Below are 15,404 nucleotides of genomic sequence, written 5' to 3'. Positions count from 1 at the left end.
CGGCCCTGCAGATAAACTCGCTTTATTTTAGTAGCAAAGAGCTGAAAAAGTCAGTTCTACCCGGAGTCAAACAAAGTGGGGCTGGGGGCCGGGGGGCCCCCGCCCCCCTCACGCCTTGTTGAGGGTCCAGAGGGGGTCGAGCATGCTGAGGGGGTCGTCGCTGGGCCGGGGCGCCCGGAGCCCCTCGCCCGGCTGCGCCTGCAGGAAGTTCTGCTTGTTCATGCGCTGCTTGCCCTTGAGGGACGCGTCCAGGCTGAAGGCCTCGGGCGTCAGCGAGGCCAGGAGCTCCAGGGAGGAGGAGGAGGAGGCCGGGGGGGCAGCGGGGGGCTCCGGCGGCGCCCCCGGCCCCTCGGGGCTCTCCCCCCCCCCGACGTGGTTGGTGCTCTGGTTGGCGCTCTCAGTGTCAGCCGGTGCCTCGGGGAGGGGCGGCCTCGGGGCGGGGGGCTCGGGCTCGGGGGCACCGACGCCGTCCACGAGGCCGTCCGGGACGGGCAGCGGCACCTCGGGCTCCACGGGCTGCGCAGCGGGGCCGGGCTCCGCCCCCCAGCCCTCCCCGGGCTCGGCGCTGGGCGCCCCCGGCTTGATGCTGAGCTTGGCGATGGTGGCCTGGATGGAGCTGATGGGCACGTCCCCCCCCAGCACCAGGTCCTGCGGGTCCTGCTGGAAGTACAGCTGGGGGACAGCGGCGCCGTGAGCGCCGGCAGCGGCAGGGCTCCCCGGAGCCCCCCGGCCCGCCCCCACACCCACCTTGGGCGAGGTGCTGCTGGGGGGCTTGGCCAGGCTGGGGCCGCCCACGCCGTGGCGCAGCAGCACCTGCTCGGCGTGGAGCAGCACGGCCTCGAAGCAGAACTTGAGGTGCAGCTGCAGGGGACAGGGGAGGGCGCACGGTGAGGCCCGGGGGTGCAGCCCCCCGGCCCCGGCCCCGCAGCCCCCCGCAGCACGCAGTACCTTCTCCTGCAGCATGTGCTTGCGCTGCTGCCGCATCCGCCGCACCAGCTGCGCCAGGTCCGGGATGCCGTTCCCGGCCTCCACCTCCTGCACGGCCGCGTACAGCAGGCAGAAGGCGCCGGTGCGGCCCACGCCGGAGCTGCGGAGACACCCCGAGCCGTGACAGACACCCCGAGCCGTGACAGACCCTCCCGAGCCGTGACAGACACCCCGAGCAGTGACAGACCCTCCCGAGCCGTGACAGACACCCCGAGCCGTGACAGACACCCCAAGCAATGACAGAGCCCCCTGAGCCGTGACAGACCGGGACAGGACGGGGAGCTCCCCGCTCTCTCCCCCGGCCCCGCTCACCTGCAGTGCACCACCACCGGCGTGTGCAGCGGCCGCTGGTGCAGGTAGTGGCCGTGCACCTCCTGGATGAAGCGCAGGAGGCTCCCCTTGCTGTCGGGCAGGCCCCTGGCGTGGGGAACACACACTCAGCCCCCCACCACGGGCCAGGGCTGCCCAAACACCCTCCCCCAATGCCACAGCCGAGGTCCCAGAACCAACCCCGCAGATCAGGGCTCCCAGGACCCCCCAAGCCCCCCTCTGTCCCTCCACGTACAGCTCAGGCCAGGAGGTGAACTGGAGGTGGGCCACGGTGCGTTTGAGGCTCTGGTCCCGGTACTGCAGCGTCAGCATCCGCTCCACGTGCGTGGGGGTCACCCTCAGGCTGGTGAGCACCACGCTCAGGGGCCCGTGCGCCACGGGCTGGCCCCGCTCCGACGGGAAGTACCGGAGCACCTTCTGCCGGGGAACGGGCCGTCAGCACGGCCGGGGAGCCTCGGGCCGCGCAGGGCACCGCGCAGCACGGCCCGGACCCGGGACGGGACAGAACGCACCTTGTCCAGCTCCTGCTCGGACACGAGCATGACCACCACGGACACCTTCTGCTCGTAGATCATGAGCCAGAAGTCGGCGGCGGTGCCGAGCAGCGGGGCCTGCGTGGCGATGAGCGCGGGGCAGTACGGGGACAGGTCCTCCACGCGGCTGGCGTTGATGTAGTCGTCCTTGCCCGAGCGCAGCACGACGCGGTTGCGGTCGTAGGGCATGATGTCCTGGTGCCGGTTCTTCATGGAGTAGCAGCGGGCGATGGCGATGGAGCGCTGCCGGGCGTCGCGCTCCTGCGCCTCCTGCAGCTCCTTCCAGAGCGCGTCCAGCTCGGAGCCGCCGCCGGGCGCGGGCCGCTCCAGGCGCTCGGCCAGGCCGCGGAACCGCTCCAGCTCCGCCAGCAGCCGCCGCACGCGCTCGGGCTCCGCGTACGGGTCGGCCTCGATGAGCTGCACGGCCCGGGGCCGCTGCCCCTCCTGCGGGCCCGCCTTGGTGGGCTGCAGCAGCCCCCCGGGCGCGGCCGAGCCGCCGGGCTGGCTCTCGGGGCTGGACGACAGCAGGTCGGCGGGGCAGGGGCTCTGCCGCGGGAACGGCGGCTCCGCGGGGCCCGCCGGGGGCAGCGCCGGGGGCGGCCGCGGCGCCGGGGGCTGCACGGGCAGCGCTGGGGACGGGGACGGCGCCGGGGACGGCACCAGCGGGCCCGGGACCGCCACGGCCCCCGGCAGCGGCCCGGGAGAAGGGGCCTGGCTGGGCGGGGCGGGAGCGGCGGGCGGAGCCAGGGCCACGGTGCCGGGGGGCAGCTGAGCCCCGGGGGCAGCCGGGCTGGGGCAGAAGGGCAGCGCGGGGGACGCGGGGGGCGCCGGCTGGAGCCCCGGGGAAGGGCACGGGCCCGGGGCGCGGGGCCAGGCCCGCGGGGGCAGCTGCTCCTGCCCGGGGAGCTGGTAGAGCTGCGGGGGCTGCGCCGGGGCCGGCGGGGGCAGCGGCGCCCCCGGGGCGGGGAAACGCTGCTGCTGCTGCTGCTGCTGCTGGGGGAACGGGGCCGGGGCCGCCAGGGGCACTCGGGGCGGCGGCTGGAAGGGCAGAGGGGCCTGGGCTCGGCCCGGGGGCAGGAACGGACCCGGCGGGAACTGCTGCGGGCCCTGGGCGAAGGCGGGCGGGGGCTGTGCCGGGGGGAAGGGGGCCGGGGCCGGCGCCCCGAAGGGCTGCACCGCCCCCGCCGCGTAGGGGAAGGGCGCCGGGGGCGCCGCCGGGCGCTGGGCGGGCAGGAACGGGCCCCGGGGCGGCGCGGAGCAGCTGGGGATGGGCGCCTGGACGCTGTCCACCGTGGTGGTGGCCGGGCGGGCGCCCGGGGGCTCGTGGCCCCCCAGCCCCGGCTGGGCCCCCGCGGGCGCTGCCCCGGGCACGGGCGGGCGGAGCGGGGCGGGGGCCGGGCCGGGCCGGGCCAGGCCGTAGGCGGGGGCGGGCAGGGCCCCGTGCTGGGGGGACGAGCGCGGGGGTACAGCGTGGGGGCTCGCCACGAAGGGCGGCTGAGCCGGGGCGCGGATCAGCGGCGCGGGCGGGAAGAGCTGGGGCGCGGCGGGGCCGGGGGCGGCGGGGCCGGCGGGGGCCGAGGGCTGCAGGAGCTGCCCCGGGACGGCCCCGGGGGCGGGGAAGGGCCCGGGCACGGCGGGAGCCCCGGGCAGGCGGTAGTGGCCCGGGAAGGGCGGCGCGGGGGCCAGCGGGGCCAGCGGGGCGCTGGCCACCCCCGCCGGCAGCAGGAAGGGCTCGGCGGGCCGCAGCGCCCCGGGCAGGGCGGCCAGCGCCGGGGGCGGCAGCTGGGCCAGGGGCGCGGGCAGCAGCTCCGGGGGGAGGCTCCGCAGCTCCTCCGGCAGCTCCTGCAGCGCCAGCGAGCCCAGCTCGGCCGCCTCGGGGCCCCCGGCCTCGTCCAGCGGCTTCTTCTGCAGGGGGGGCTTGGGGGCCGTGGGCCGGGGGGGCGGCTGCTTCTTCAGCTCCCTGCGGGGACAGGGGCGCGGTGTGGGGCTGGGTGCTGCCCCACGGGCACCGGCAGCCCTGCCATTGCCCACAGACCCCCACCCACAGCTCCCAGGGCCCTTCTCCCCCCGGGGGGCTCTGTGCCCACCCACCTCTCCAGCAGCTGCTGCCGGTGTGCCTCGCTGGCCTGGCACGCTGCCCGTGCCCGCTCCAGCAGCTTGGCCGCCTTCCCCTCCAGGTCCGTGTAGAAATCCTTCCCCTCCTGGGACTTCTTCATCAGGTCCTCATAAGCCTCGTAGGAGGCCACCAGGGTCTGCACGGTAGTGTTCCACCTGGGACAGGGCACGGAGGGGCTCAGCAGGACGCAGTGCCAGGGTAAAGGTGGGCACCCAGCTCCAGGCACCTGCGGGACCCCCCGGTTCCCACTGGGATGGGCACAAGGACAGACAAAGCCATCACAGCCCTAGCAGTGGGGCGGGACAGGACAAGATGGTGGTGGCCTCACACCTGTCCCAGAGGGTGGGGCTGTTCCTGGGCACTGAGAGCCCCCTCCCCACTCACTTGTGCTCCACCTCGGCCAGGGCCTTGCGCACGGCCGCGTATTTGACGTTGGCGTCGGTCAGCGCCTTGAGCACGTTCTCCTGGGCAGCCAGGTTCTGCTCCAGGTACACCTTGAGCTGGTCGTACTTCTTCAGCTGCTCCTCAAAGAGCTTCTGTGGGGACACGGGAGGGTCTGCGGGGCTGTGGGACAGAGCAGCCCCCAAGGGGGCGTCCCCAGGCCCACCTTCATCTCGGAGCGGTCGGTGGTGACCAGCGAGGTGGTGATGTCGTCCCTCTGGATCATCTCCCGCAGCTGCTGCTCCAGGGACATCCGCTGGTCCCGCATCTCCTGCACCTTGGCCAGGATCCGCTTCAGGTTCTGCAGCACCTGTTTGTCGTCTGAGGGTGGGGCGGGGTCAGGGGCGGGGCCCAGGAACGGCCGGGAACCCGCGGGGTGGGAACTGCGGAGCCAGCCTCGGCTGGGACAGCTGCTGTCCCCTCTGTCCCCAAACAGGGTGGGATCTGCAGGGCCAGGCCTCGGCTGGGACAGCCTCTGTCCCCTCTGTCCCCAAACAGGGTGGGATCTGCAGGGCCAGGCCTTGGCTGGGACAGCTGCTGTCCCCTCTGTCCCCAAACAGGGTGGGAACTGCGGAGCCAGGCCTTGGCTGGGACAGCTGCTGTCCCCTGTGTCCCCAAACAGGGTGGGATCTGCAGAGCCAGGCCTCGGCTGGGACAAGTGCTGTCCCCTCTGTCCCCAGACACGACCCACTCTGCACATTCCCTGGGGACAAGCCCCCACCACGCTGACACGGATGGTGCCAGTGCCAGGTGACACATGGGGACACCCAGCGGGCATGGAGAGGGACAGGGGCACTGCCAGTCTCCTGGGGGACACACAAGGGGCACAGCCCTGCCTCCCCCAGCCCAGAGGGGACACAAGGGGCACAGCCCTGCCTCCCCCAGCCCAGAGGGGACACACACAGGGCACAGCCCTGCCTCCCCCAGCCCAGGGCACACACACAGGGCACAGCCCTGCCTCCCCCAGCCCGGGGGGCACACAAAGGGCACAGCCCTGCCTCCCCCAGCCCAGAGGGGGCACACACAGGGCACAGCTCTGCCTCCCCCAGCCCAGAGGGGACACACACAGGGCACAGCCCTGCCTCCCCCAGCCCAGAGGGGACACACAAAGGGCACAGCCCTGCCTCCCCCAGCCCAGAGGGGACACACAAAGGGCACAGCCCTGCCTCCCCCAGCCCGGGGGGCACACAAAGGGCACAGCCCTGCCTCCCCCAGCCCAGGGGGAACACACAGGGCACAGCCCTGCCTCCCCCAGCCCAGGGGACACTGGCAGCCCCCAGGGCAGCACTCACCTTCGGAGAGCGTGGGGGTGGGCAGCGCAGCCCGCACCTGCTCCAGGGGCCCGCCGAGCAGGCGCAGGTTGCCCAGGTGCAGGTTCATGGCGCGGTGCAGCTCGGTGTTGGTGAAACTCGCCTTCTCGTGCAGCTCCAGGTACTTGGAGCACTCCTTGCTGACCTCGGCCAGCCCCGGGGGGGAGGCGGGGGCCGGCGGGACCCTCCCCAGCAGCTCCTGCAGCTTGCGCTCCTGCGCCTCGTCCTCCTCCAGCAGGTCCCGGATCTCCTTCAGCGAGGCCTCCACGTCCGTGAAAACCCCGGAGAGCACTGGGGAGGCACGGGGAGTGGTGGGTGTGGGGCCACCTCCTGGCTGCCCTGGCCCGCACCGGGCACGGACACGGCAGCTCCAGGATAAACCCGGCTGTGGGCAGCCAGAGGAGGGACACGGCAGCCCAGTCACCCCCGCTCCCATCCCACGGGCTTTGGGCTTCAGGAATTGGTGCCAGTACAGAACCAGCCATCGGTGGGAACATTGCCAACACCTTGGGAATAATGCTGGCCCCAGGCCCCCAGCCCCAGGCAGGGAGCAGTGCCAGCCCCCCAGCCCCTCACCCTGCATGGACTGCACGAGGTTGCGCACGGTGTCGGGGCGCACGCTGAGCGCGGCGCATTTCTCCATCAGCACGGGCGGGATGTGGTTGTACATGTCCAGGTTGTCCACGGTCTCGGGGTCCAGCTGCATGGAGTCCATGAACTGGCTGTGGGACACAGAGGGGCCCCTGAGGGGTGGCAGTGTCCCCGCTCCGGAGGCTCAGGAGCAGCAGGACCCCGTGGGGCAGAAGGGCCCGGCCCCTCACGTACTCCAGCACTTCGTTCTTGGCTTCGATCTTGGCCATCACGTCCCGCAGCAGCTTGGCCTTCTCCTCGCTGGGACAGACAGAGCAGAGCAGTGCATGAGCGCAGGGAGACACCCGCAGGCTCACAGCCCCAGCCCAGACACACCTGCAGGGCTGAGCAGGACACACCTGTACAGGGACGAGGCCTCGTGGGCAGCCATGGGCACCAGCTTGGCAAAGATGTCGGGGCCGGTGACCGCGGGGTCCGTGGGGTTCACGGGCAGAGCCTTCACCAAGGGGGCACCTGAGGGACACACCCGGGCTGGGACAGCTCCCAAAGGGCTGCTCCCCTCAATCCCTGCAGGTCCCTGTCCCCGGGGCTGCTCCCCTCAATCCCTGCAGGTCCCTGTCCCCGGGGCTGCTCCCCTCAATGCCAGCCAGTCCCTGTCCCCGGGGCTGCTCCCCTCAATGCCAGCCAGTCCCTGTCCCCAGGGCTGCTCCCCTCAATGCCAGCAGCTCCCTGTCCCCAGGGCTGCTCCCCTCAATCCCAGCCAGTCCCTGTCCCCGGGGCTGCTCCCCTCAATCCCAGCCAGTCCCTGTCCCCGGGGCTGCTCCCCTCAATCCCAGCCAGTCCCTGTCCCTGGGGCTGCTCCCCTCAATCCCAGCCGGTCCCTGTCCCCGGGGCTGCTCCCCTCAATGCCAGCAGCTCCCTGTCCCCAGGGCTGCTCCCCTCAATGCCAGCCAGTCCCTGTCCCTGGGGCTGCTCCCCTCAATCCCTGCAGGTTCCTGTCCCCAGGGCTGCTCCCCTCAGTCCCTGCAGCTCCCTGTCCCCAGGGCTGCTCCCCTCAATGCCAGCAGGTTCCTGTCCCCAGGGCCCAAAGCCCCCCTGACCTTTGACAGACTGCAGAGTGTCCAGCGCAGGCACAGCCTCGTGGTAGATGAAGTCGTTGTCCTTTTTGGCTGAATTGTACCTGGGAATGGGAAGTGATGCTGGCAGAGAAGGAGCAGGTGGCATTCCTGCCTCCCTAAGCTTGCTCCCAACGGGCTCAGCCCCCCTGGCTCTCCTGGGATTGCTCCAGCAATTCCCACAGCAGCCAGCCATCCATCCATCCATCCATCCATCCATCCATCCATCCCTGTCCATCCATCCATCCATCCATCCATCCATCCCTGTCCATCCATCCATCCATCCCTGTCCATCCCTGTCCATCCATCCATCCATCCATCCATCCATCCATCCATCCATCCATCCATCCATCCATCCCTGTCCATCCATCCATCCATCCATCCATCCATCCCTGTCCATCCATCCATCCATCCATCCATCCATCCATCCATCCATCCATCCCTGTCCATCCCTGTCCATCCATCCATCCATCCATCCATCCATCCATCCATCCCTGTCCATCCATCCATCCATCCATCCACCCACCCACCCACCCACCGGGCTGGGCTCTGCACATCAGGACACCTGGAACACTCCCCAGGCTCCCTGCCCACCAACATTCCCGACCCCTGGAAAAGGATGGAGCCACCCTGGGGGTCCCACAGACTCACTTCCCACCAATGACATCCATGGTGAACCTCAGAGCCTCCTGCACGGTCTCGGGCTGGCCCTGTGGGAGTCAGAGTGGGAACGGTGTCCAAGCACTCCCAATGGCTGGAGAGCCCCTGGAACCGACCCCAGCCCTGCTGCTGGGAGGGAGAGCCCCCAGCCCCAGAGGGCAGGACACACCTTGGCCAGCTTGATGGCTTCGTTGAGCTTGTCCAGAGCGCTCTGGAAGTAGATGACCTGTGGGAGAGCAGGGCTGGGGTTGGCATGGGGGCACTGCCCTGGCCCTCCCAGAGCAGCCAGGCCCTGGCAGGACACAGCTGTGGACACCCAGCCTCCTCCAGGACACAAGCCCCTTCCCAGGACCCCGGTCCAGAGGCTGGAGAGGATGAAATGGGATGACACAGCCCCACTCACCCTCTCCCCAAACTTCTGCTGCTCCTCAGCCTGCTTCCCCATGTGCAGCTGGAAGAAAACTGGGGTCAGAGCTCTGTGACTCCAGACAGAGCTGTGAGGGGGAGGAAAGCCCCAGGGAGCAGCCAGGCTGCTCCAGGGCTGGCAGGAGCACCCCGAGGTGGGGTGGGGGCACAGGCAGAGCCCCCCAGCCCCAGCTCCCCCTCACTCACGTGGGCCACAGCAGCAAAGTAATAGATTTTCATTTGGACCAGCTTCTTCCAGTCCTTCTGGATCTTGCCCAGCAGCGAGGCTGTCTCTGAGTTCTCCAGGGCCCTGCAGGCCTCCTTGTAGTAATCCACCACCTGTGCAGAGGGACAGGGGACAACTCCAGAACTCCAGGTGCCAGGGGAACCAGGGCAGGGCTGGGAAATCACCAGCACCAGCCCAAGGACTTGCATCACCCACAGGAATTGTTGGGGAACTCAGGGATGTGTTTGGGACCCCAGCCAGGGACTGTCACCAGCCCAGGCTGCTCCCAGCCCCATCCAGCCTGGCCTTGGGCACTGCCAGGGATCCAGGGGCAGCCACAGCTGCTCTGGCAATTCCATCCCAGCTCCTCACCCACTCACAGCCAGGAATTCCCTCCCAGTACTCCCATTCCCCGTGCCCTGTCACTGCAGGCCCTCGGCCCAGCCCCTGTGCAGCTCCTGGTCCCAGGGCAGGGCAGCAGCTCTGGGGCTCACCTGGGCACTGATCCGGGCCACCAGGAAGCTCTTCCTGTTGTCCAGCATGGACTTCTCCAGGAGACACTCCTGTGCCTGGCCCTGCAGGGGACAAGAGAGGAATGTGGAGCGTCCCCAACCCCTGGGACAGCCCAGCTCCCTGGCAGCACCCACTGGCTCCAGCCCTTTTCCAAGGGGTGAATATGGCACAGGCAGTAGCAGCCCTGAGGGTGCCTGGAGAGCCCAGGAACGGCACTGAGCCTTCCCTGACCCCAAAACCTCCTTTCCCCACACTGGGAGAGAGCCCAGACCCCACAGAGAGCCCCTGGGGGACACTGGGGTCCTGTGCCCTTGGATGCAGGGGGAACACCAACCCCATGGACACACTGGGGGGGTCCCAGTGCCCCAGCCCCTGCCAGCAGTGCCCCAGCCCCTGCCAGCAGTGCCCCAGTGCCTACCAGCATGAGGTTGATGTTGAGGCTCAGGATCTGGTGGCTCATGTCCACGCTGTAGGAGTGAGGGAAGTGGTCCCTCAGGTAGGTGAAGGCACCGGCAGCACACTGGAAGTGGGTGCAGGAAACCTTCATGCCCTGAGGGGATGGAATTGCTGCGTTTGGAGAAGATTTCCCAGATCATGGAGTCCACCCAGCCCCCAGCAGCGCCAAGGCCACCCCTGACCGTGTCCCCAAGTGCCACATCCACAGGGCTTTTAAATCGCTGCAGCAATGGGGACTCCACCATGCCCTGGGCAGCTGGGCCAGGGCACCTTTTCCAGGAGGAACGTTCCCAATATGCACCTGAGCCTCCCCTTGAGGCCATTCCCTATTGTCCTGTCACCTGGGAGCAGAGCCCGACCCCTGGCTGTCCCCTCCTGTCCCCAGGGGTCCCCCTGAGTCCCCTCCTGGTGCTCACCCCCTCCCCAGCCCTGCTCCAGCAGCCCCTCAATGTCCTGTACCTGGACCCCCCAAAGCCCACAGGTTCCAGGTTCCCCCAGTGCCCAGCACACCCAGCTGGCACTGCCCGGGTGCCCCCAGTGCCCAGCACACCCAGCTGGCACTGCCCGGGTGCCCCAGAGGCACAGAGGGGTCGTTACCTCCTCGGACACGCGCTTGTCCATGGCTCCCAGCATGGAGTGCAGGGCTCCTGTGGGGGGACAGGAGGGGGCTCAGCGGGGCAGGGACACCCCAGCACCCCTGGGAACGGGGGCTCGGGCCAGGGAGCCCCGGGGCTGCTGCAATCGGGGGCTCACCCAGGTTGTAGAGGACACAGGCCTGCTCGTACTTGATGTCCTCGTGTGTCACCGCCTTGCCCGAGAAGATCTCAGTCCTGGGGGCAGGGGCACAGGACAGGGAGCAACCAGGGATTCCCCCAGGAGCAGGAATTGCTGGGAACACTGTTCCCCAAGGGTCCCTGGGACCCCCTCTGCAGGACCCCATTCCCCAAGGGCTCCCCAAGGCAGGACCCCATTCCCCACAGGTGCCCTGTGAACCCCCCTGTGTCACCCCAGGCAGGACCCCGTTCCCCAGGACATCACTGGGCCACCCCTGTGCCACCACACGAAGGACACTGTCATCCCCCAAGGGGTTCCTGGGGTGCCCCAATGCCACCCTGGGCAGGACCACATTCCCAGGGGGTTCCTGGAGCAGCCCTTCCCCAGGGAATGGGCATGGCCACATCCTGCCTGGCTCAGCCCCACATCCCAGACACCCCATCCCATCCCATCCCATCCCAGATACCCCATCCTGGATCCCCCATCTCAGATACTCCATCCCATCCCATTCCAGATCCCCCTGTGCTGGATTCCCCATCCTGAATCCCCTATCCCAAATCCCCCATCCCATCCTGGATCCCCATCCCAGATACCCCATCCCAAATCCCAGATACCCCATCCCAAATCCCACATCCCAGATACCCCATCTCACATCCCACATCCCAGATACCCCATCCCATCCCATCCCATCCCATCCCATCCCATCCCATCCCAGATACCCCATCCTGGATCCCCCATCCCAGATCCCCAATACCCTATCCTATCCCATCCTATCCTGGATCCCCCATCTCAGATACTCCATCCTATCCCATTCCAGATCCCCCTGTGCTGGATTCCCCATCCTGAATCCCATATCCCAGATCCCCCATCCCATCCCAAATCCCACATCCCAGATACCCCATCCCACATCCCAGACCCCCCACCCCAGCCTGCCACGCCAGTCCCCCATCCCAAAGAACGCATCCCAGATCCCCCATCCTGGATTCCCCATCCGACCCCGTCCCACCCCGTCCCTCACCATGTGACGGGCACGGCGGCCTCCTGGCCCTGCCCCATGGGGATGCGGCTCTGCAGGAAGTGCAGCTGCCCCAGGTACTTGCGCAGGGTGCTGCAGCCCTCGAAGTCCCGCGGCACGCTGACGGCGCTCTGCGGGCGGGGAGGGACGGCAGGGACCGGCTCGGGCGGCAGGGCCACCCCAGGGTCCCCCCGGGGCCACCCCAGGGTCCCCCTCACCTGCCGGAGCAGCTCCAGCTTCCGCAGCTCCTCGTTGTAGCTCTCCGGGTTCTCGCCATAGTTCTTCAGCACGAACTGGGAGAGGAGAGAGGCTGAGCGGCCCCGGAGCGGCCACCGGGCACCGGGCACCGGGGACACCGGGCTGGACTGCACGGACACCGGGCCGGGCACCGGGGAGTTTCACGCCCACGCACGGCTCGGGGAATGGGATCGGGGAAGGGGATGAGGTAATGGCTGAGGTTGGAAAAGGGACTAAAGGGCGGAGAGAATGTCCCCCCGGCCCCAAGGTGTGTTGGGGACACTCGCAGGACACGCCCGTGTCCCCCGCAAAACCGCGCGCGGAGCGACACAAGGCTGGGGACCCCCCCAGCCCTCCCCATCCATGAATTGTGTGGCACAGGAAGCGGCGGATAGGGGCGGAGTTTGTTCATAGCCGTTCATTAAGTGACTAATTAATTACCGGGCCCCGCGGGGGTGGCACGGACACGGTGCAGGAGGGTCCCGTCCTCCCGCCCCTCGCTGCCCGCCCCGATCCAAACCCCCAGCTCCAGCCCCGGCGGCTCCCGGGACCCCCCGGCATCCCGCCCACCGCTCCTCCTGCCCCGGGCCCCCCGAAGGCAGCGGGACCTCCCCGGTTCCTCCCGGCCCCGCCCCGCCCAGGCCCCGCCGGCCCCACCTTCTTGACGGCGGCGTTGAAGGCGAACTCGCCGGCCTCCTTGAGGTCGAGCCAGATCATGGGCATGCGGGGCACGGCCTCCATCCCGGCCCGCTCCCGGCACGGCCCGGCCCGCTCCCGGCCCCGCTCCCGGCACGGCCCGGCCCGCCGGAACCGCGCGCGGGGGCTCACGGGACACCGAGTCCGCGCGACACTTCCGGGCCCGTTCCCATGGCGACGCCTCGCCCCGCCCCTCGCGCCGGTTCCCACGCCCCGCCCACTCGGAAGGGGTGACGGTGCGGCCACGCCCACTAAGGGCGGGACAAGCGGCGTTGCCATGGGGACGCCTCGCCCGCTGATTGGAGGACACGGATGTTGTCGCGGGGAGTTGTCACCTCCCCCCGGAGGCGGGGCAGTTACCATGGTAACAGGCCACGCCTAGCCCCTCCCTTTCAAGGCTCCCCTATCGGGGCGCTGTAATTAGTAACTTCGTTAATTACCCTTCTCCCCACCTCCCGCAGCCCCACAATGTCCCGTTGGGTATTTGGGGCTCTGGGACGCCTCGGTGATCCCAGGCACACCTCGTTCTGCCCCAGGGCTGTTCCCACAACACGGATCAACCAGGGTGTCAGGAGCTTATCCTACAGGATTCCAGTAATGCATTTAACCCGTTAGCGTAACCATCTGCTCCCTTCATTAACTGAGCCTAACTGAGCCATTAGCGGAGCTATTCGGTGGGTTCTGGCACCCCAGCAGCTCCTCAGCAGCTCCCAGGATCCCTGCAGGAGCACACCTGGGTCACGGCTTCCAGCTGGGAGCTGTGCCCGGCCTCACAGCCAGCGTGTCCCTGTCCCCTGTCCTGTGTCCCTGTCCCGGCTCTGCAGCCACCCAGTCGGGAACTGGGGACTGGAGACACAGGAGGTGAGCTCAGGGACAAGGGACACCAGGACCCAAGGACATTGGGACGCTGTGGTTCAGGGAAACGAGGCCACATGAGCCTGGGACATGGGGACACGGGGTGGGCTCCTGCTCCCCTGAGGAATCTCGGCTCCAGCACCTGGAGCATCCCCTTCCCCTCCCACTAAATCCCTATCTTTATCCCTTTTTACCAGAAACAGAACATAAAAAAGCTTTAGAGTCAAAACACATTAGCACGATTCACGTTTAATTCCCTGACTCTGGTGTCGCTGAATCCTCCTGGCTCTTCCACAGGGCCTCTGCACAGATCCCTGTGGGATCACGGGCCCAGGAAGGGTGGGCTGAGCTGGCAGCTGCCAGGTGACACCCAGCACGCAGCTCCTGCTGCCTCCTTAACAGAGCTGCGTTAATTACAGTCACAACAGCCTGGCACCCGCTTCCTCCTTCTGGGGGCTTCCTGATCCCTCTGCCTCACCACGGAGGGAGCCTGGAAAAAGAAAGGCAGGGATGTCAGTGACCAGCCCTGCTTGCCCCTGGATCCCCTGTTCTCCCCAAATCCCAGTGGGTCCAGGGCGTCCATAACCCCCCCAGGATGTCCATAATCCCCCCGGGGTGTCCATAATCCCCCCAGGGTGTCCAGGTGTCCATAACCACCTCAGGATGTCCATAATCCCCCCGGGGTGTCCGGGGTTTCCATAACCACCCCCGGGAGGTGCCGGGAGCGGCCTCAAACGGCCCCGGGGTGCTCTGGCAGCGCTGCAGGAATGGTGGGAGCCACGCCAGGCCCCCCCACGCTGGAGCCTGCGGCAGGAAGGGCCCGGCGCGCCCGGGCCCGGCGGATCCCGGGCTCTGCAGGAGGCACTGGCAGCTCGGTGGCACCCCAGGAGTGCCCTGCTGGAGCCTGGGGGCACACGGGGCCAGCCCAGGGCCTGGCAGGCTCCCGGGAGCCGAACTGCCCGACATTCCCGGGGCACTCCAGCCCTGCAGAGCCCCCGGGCAGCTAAAGAGCAGGGTGGGGCTGGCCCTCACCTGGGCAGTGGTGTCAGCCGGTAACTCCTGCCAGGACGGAGCTCCACGTCTCGGTCACGGCACTCTCATGGAATTTCAGCCCTGGGAGATGAGGGGCCGAGGCCCTGGTAGCCTTAATTAACCAAAACTGGGCTAATTACGATGCTAGGTGCCTTGAATCCATTTCCTTCTTCCCGGTGGCTTCCTGAATTCCTCTGGATCCTCGGAGCGGGAGCCTAGAACAGAGAAGGGCAGGGATGTCACCGGCCCCACCGCGCCCGGGGGTTTCGGGCTCCCGCAGTCCGCCCGTGTCCCACCCAGCCTGGGTTTGTCCGAGGGTTCTATGACCGCCCCCGGGAGGCGCCGGGAGCGGCCTCAAACGGCCCCGGGGTGCTCTGGCAGCGCTACAGGAATGGCAGGGGCCACGCCAGGCCCCCCCATGCTGGAGCCTGCGGCGGGAACCCGCTCCCGAGGGAGCCTCGACCCCCGGGACGGCCCAGGGCAGCCCCGGTGGCCCTGCCCGGAACGCACCGCGGCCCCTCACGAGCGCGGCGGAGCCCGAGGGGCGGGAAGCGCCGCAACCCCACGCGGCCCCGGGAGCCATCGGATGTGCGGCGGCCCGCGGAGGCGGCCCCGGCGGCGGGGGGCCGCGGATGGAGGCGGATACACGCGAGCTGCCATTCCCCTCACCTGCTGCTGCGGCGGCCATGGCGGAGAGGGAGGCCGCCCCGTGATGACGTCACGGACATGCGGGCAGAGGCGGGATCAGCGCGTTTACTACACGGGTGGGCGGGGCCAGGGGAGGGGCGTGGTCTGAGGCCACATGTGTGGTCCCATTGTGACATCACAATAGAGGCGGGCTGTGGGGCGTGGCCTAACGGCGATGGGCGTGGTCAGCAGTGTTTACCGGCTGAGGGCGTGGTTTGGGGTGGGCGTGGCTCGCCGTGCCGACCGTTTGGCGCAGGCGCATTGCTCTCGTCTCCCCCCGGCGGCGGGACGATGACGTCACGGAAGGCGCCGCCCAAGATGGCGGCGGGGCCGAGCCGTGGGCTCTGAGGCGGCGCCGGGACCGGGACCGGGACTGGCACCGGGAGCGGGATCGGGAACGGCACCGGGAGGCGGGGCTGGAGCGG

The 15,404-nt window shown here is 68.9% G+C and overlaps 1 protein-coding gene, 1 long non-coding RNA gene and 2 other non-coding genes across 4 annotated transcripts; all 4 read right to left on the bottom strand.

Annotated features, from left to right (window-relative positions):
• Nucleotides 1–6: 6 nt before the first annotated feature.
• On the bottom strand, nt 7–12,497 carry PTPN23 (protein tyrosine phosphatase non-receptor type 23). The gene is given in 26 exon segments (XM_063162008.1): nt 7–309; nt 312–672; nt 748–861; nt 949–1,087; nt 1,300–1,404; nt 1,553–1,734; nt 1,830–3,810; nt 3,942–4,121; nt 4,351–4,502; nt 4,574–4,728; nt 5,700–6,008; nt 6,294–6,439; nt 6,543–6,608; nt 6,707–6,821; nt 7,409–7,488; nt 8,075–8,133; nt 8,253–8,309; nt 8,487–8,534; nt 8,696–8,827; nt 9,209–9,289; nt 9,646–9,777; nt 10,281–10,330; nt 10,437–10,513; nt 11,476–11,603; nt 11,691–11,765; nt 12,367–12,497. Coding segments are annotated over 26 exon segments (5,295 nt in total). The 5' UTR covers nt 12,451–12,497; the 3' UTR covers nt 7–22.
• A 996-nt stretch (nt 12,498–13,493) lies between these two features.
• Nucleotides 13,494–15,023, bottom strand: LOC134423505 (uncharacterized). The gene is made up of 3 exons (XR_010029145.1): nt 14,962–15,023; nt 14,293–14,507; nt 13,494–13,750 (listed from the first exon to the last, which is right to left on the bottom strand). It is a non-coding gene; the product is annotated as an uncharacterized LOC134423505 (long non-coding RNA).
• LOC134431125 (small nucleolar RNA SNORA9) lies at nt 13,942–14,070 on the bottom strand. Its single transcript, XR_010030943.1, has one exon. It is a non-coding gene; the product is annotated as a small nucleolar RNA SNORA9 (small nucleolar RNA).
• Nucleotides 14,598–14,726, bottom strand: LOC134431118 (small nucleolar RNA SNORA9). The gene has a single exon (XR_010030942.1). It is a non-coding gene; the product is annotated as a small nucleolar RNA SNORA9 (small nucleolar RNA).
• Nucleotides 15,024–15,404: the final 381 nt, after the last annotated feature.

Source organism: Melospiza melodia, chromosome 1 (genome assembly GCF_035770615.1).
Source record: "Melospiza melodia melodia isolate bMelMel2 chromosome 1, bMelMel2.pri, whole genome shotgun sequence".
Classification (NCBI taxonomy): domain Eukaryota; kingdom Metazoa; phylum Chordata; class Aves; order Passeriformes; family Passerellidae; genus Melospiza; species Melospiza melodia.
Note: the sequence above shows the minus strand (reverse complement) of the source record. Positions and strands in the feature narration are given on the sequence as shown.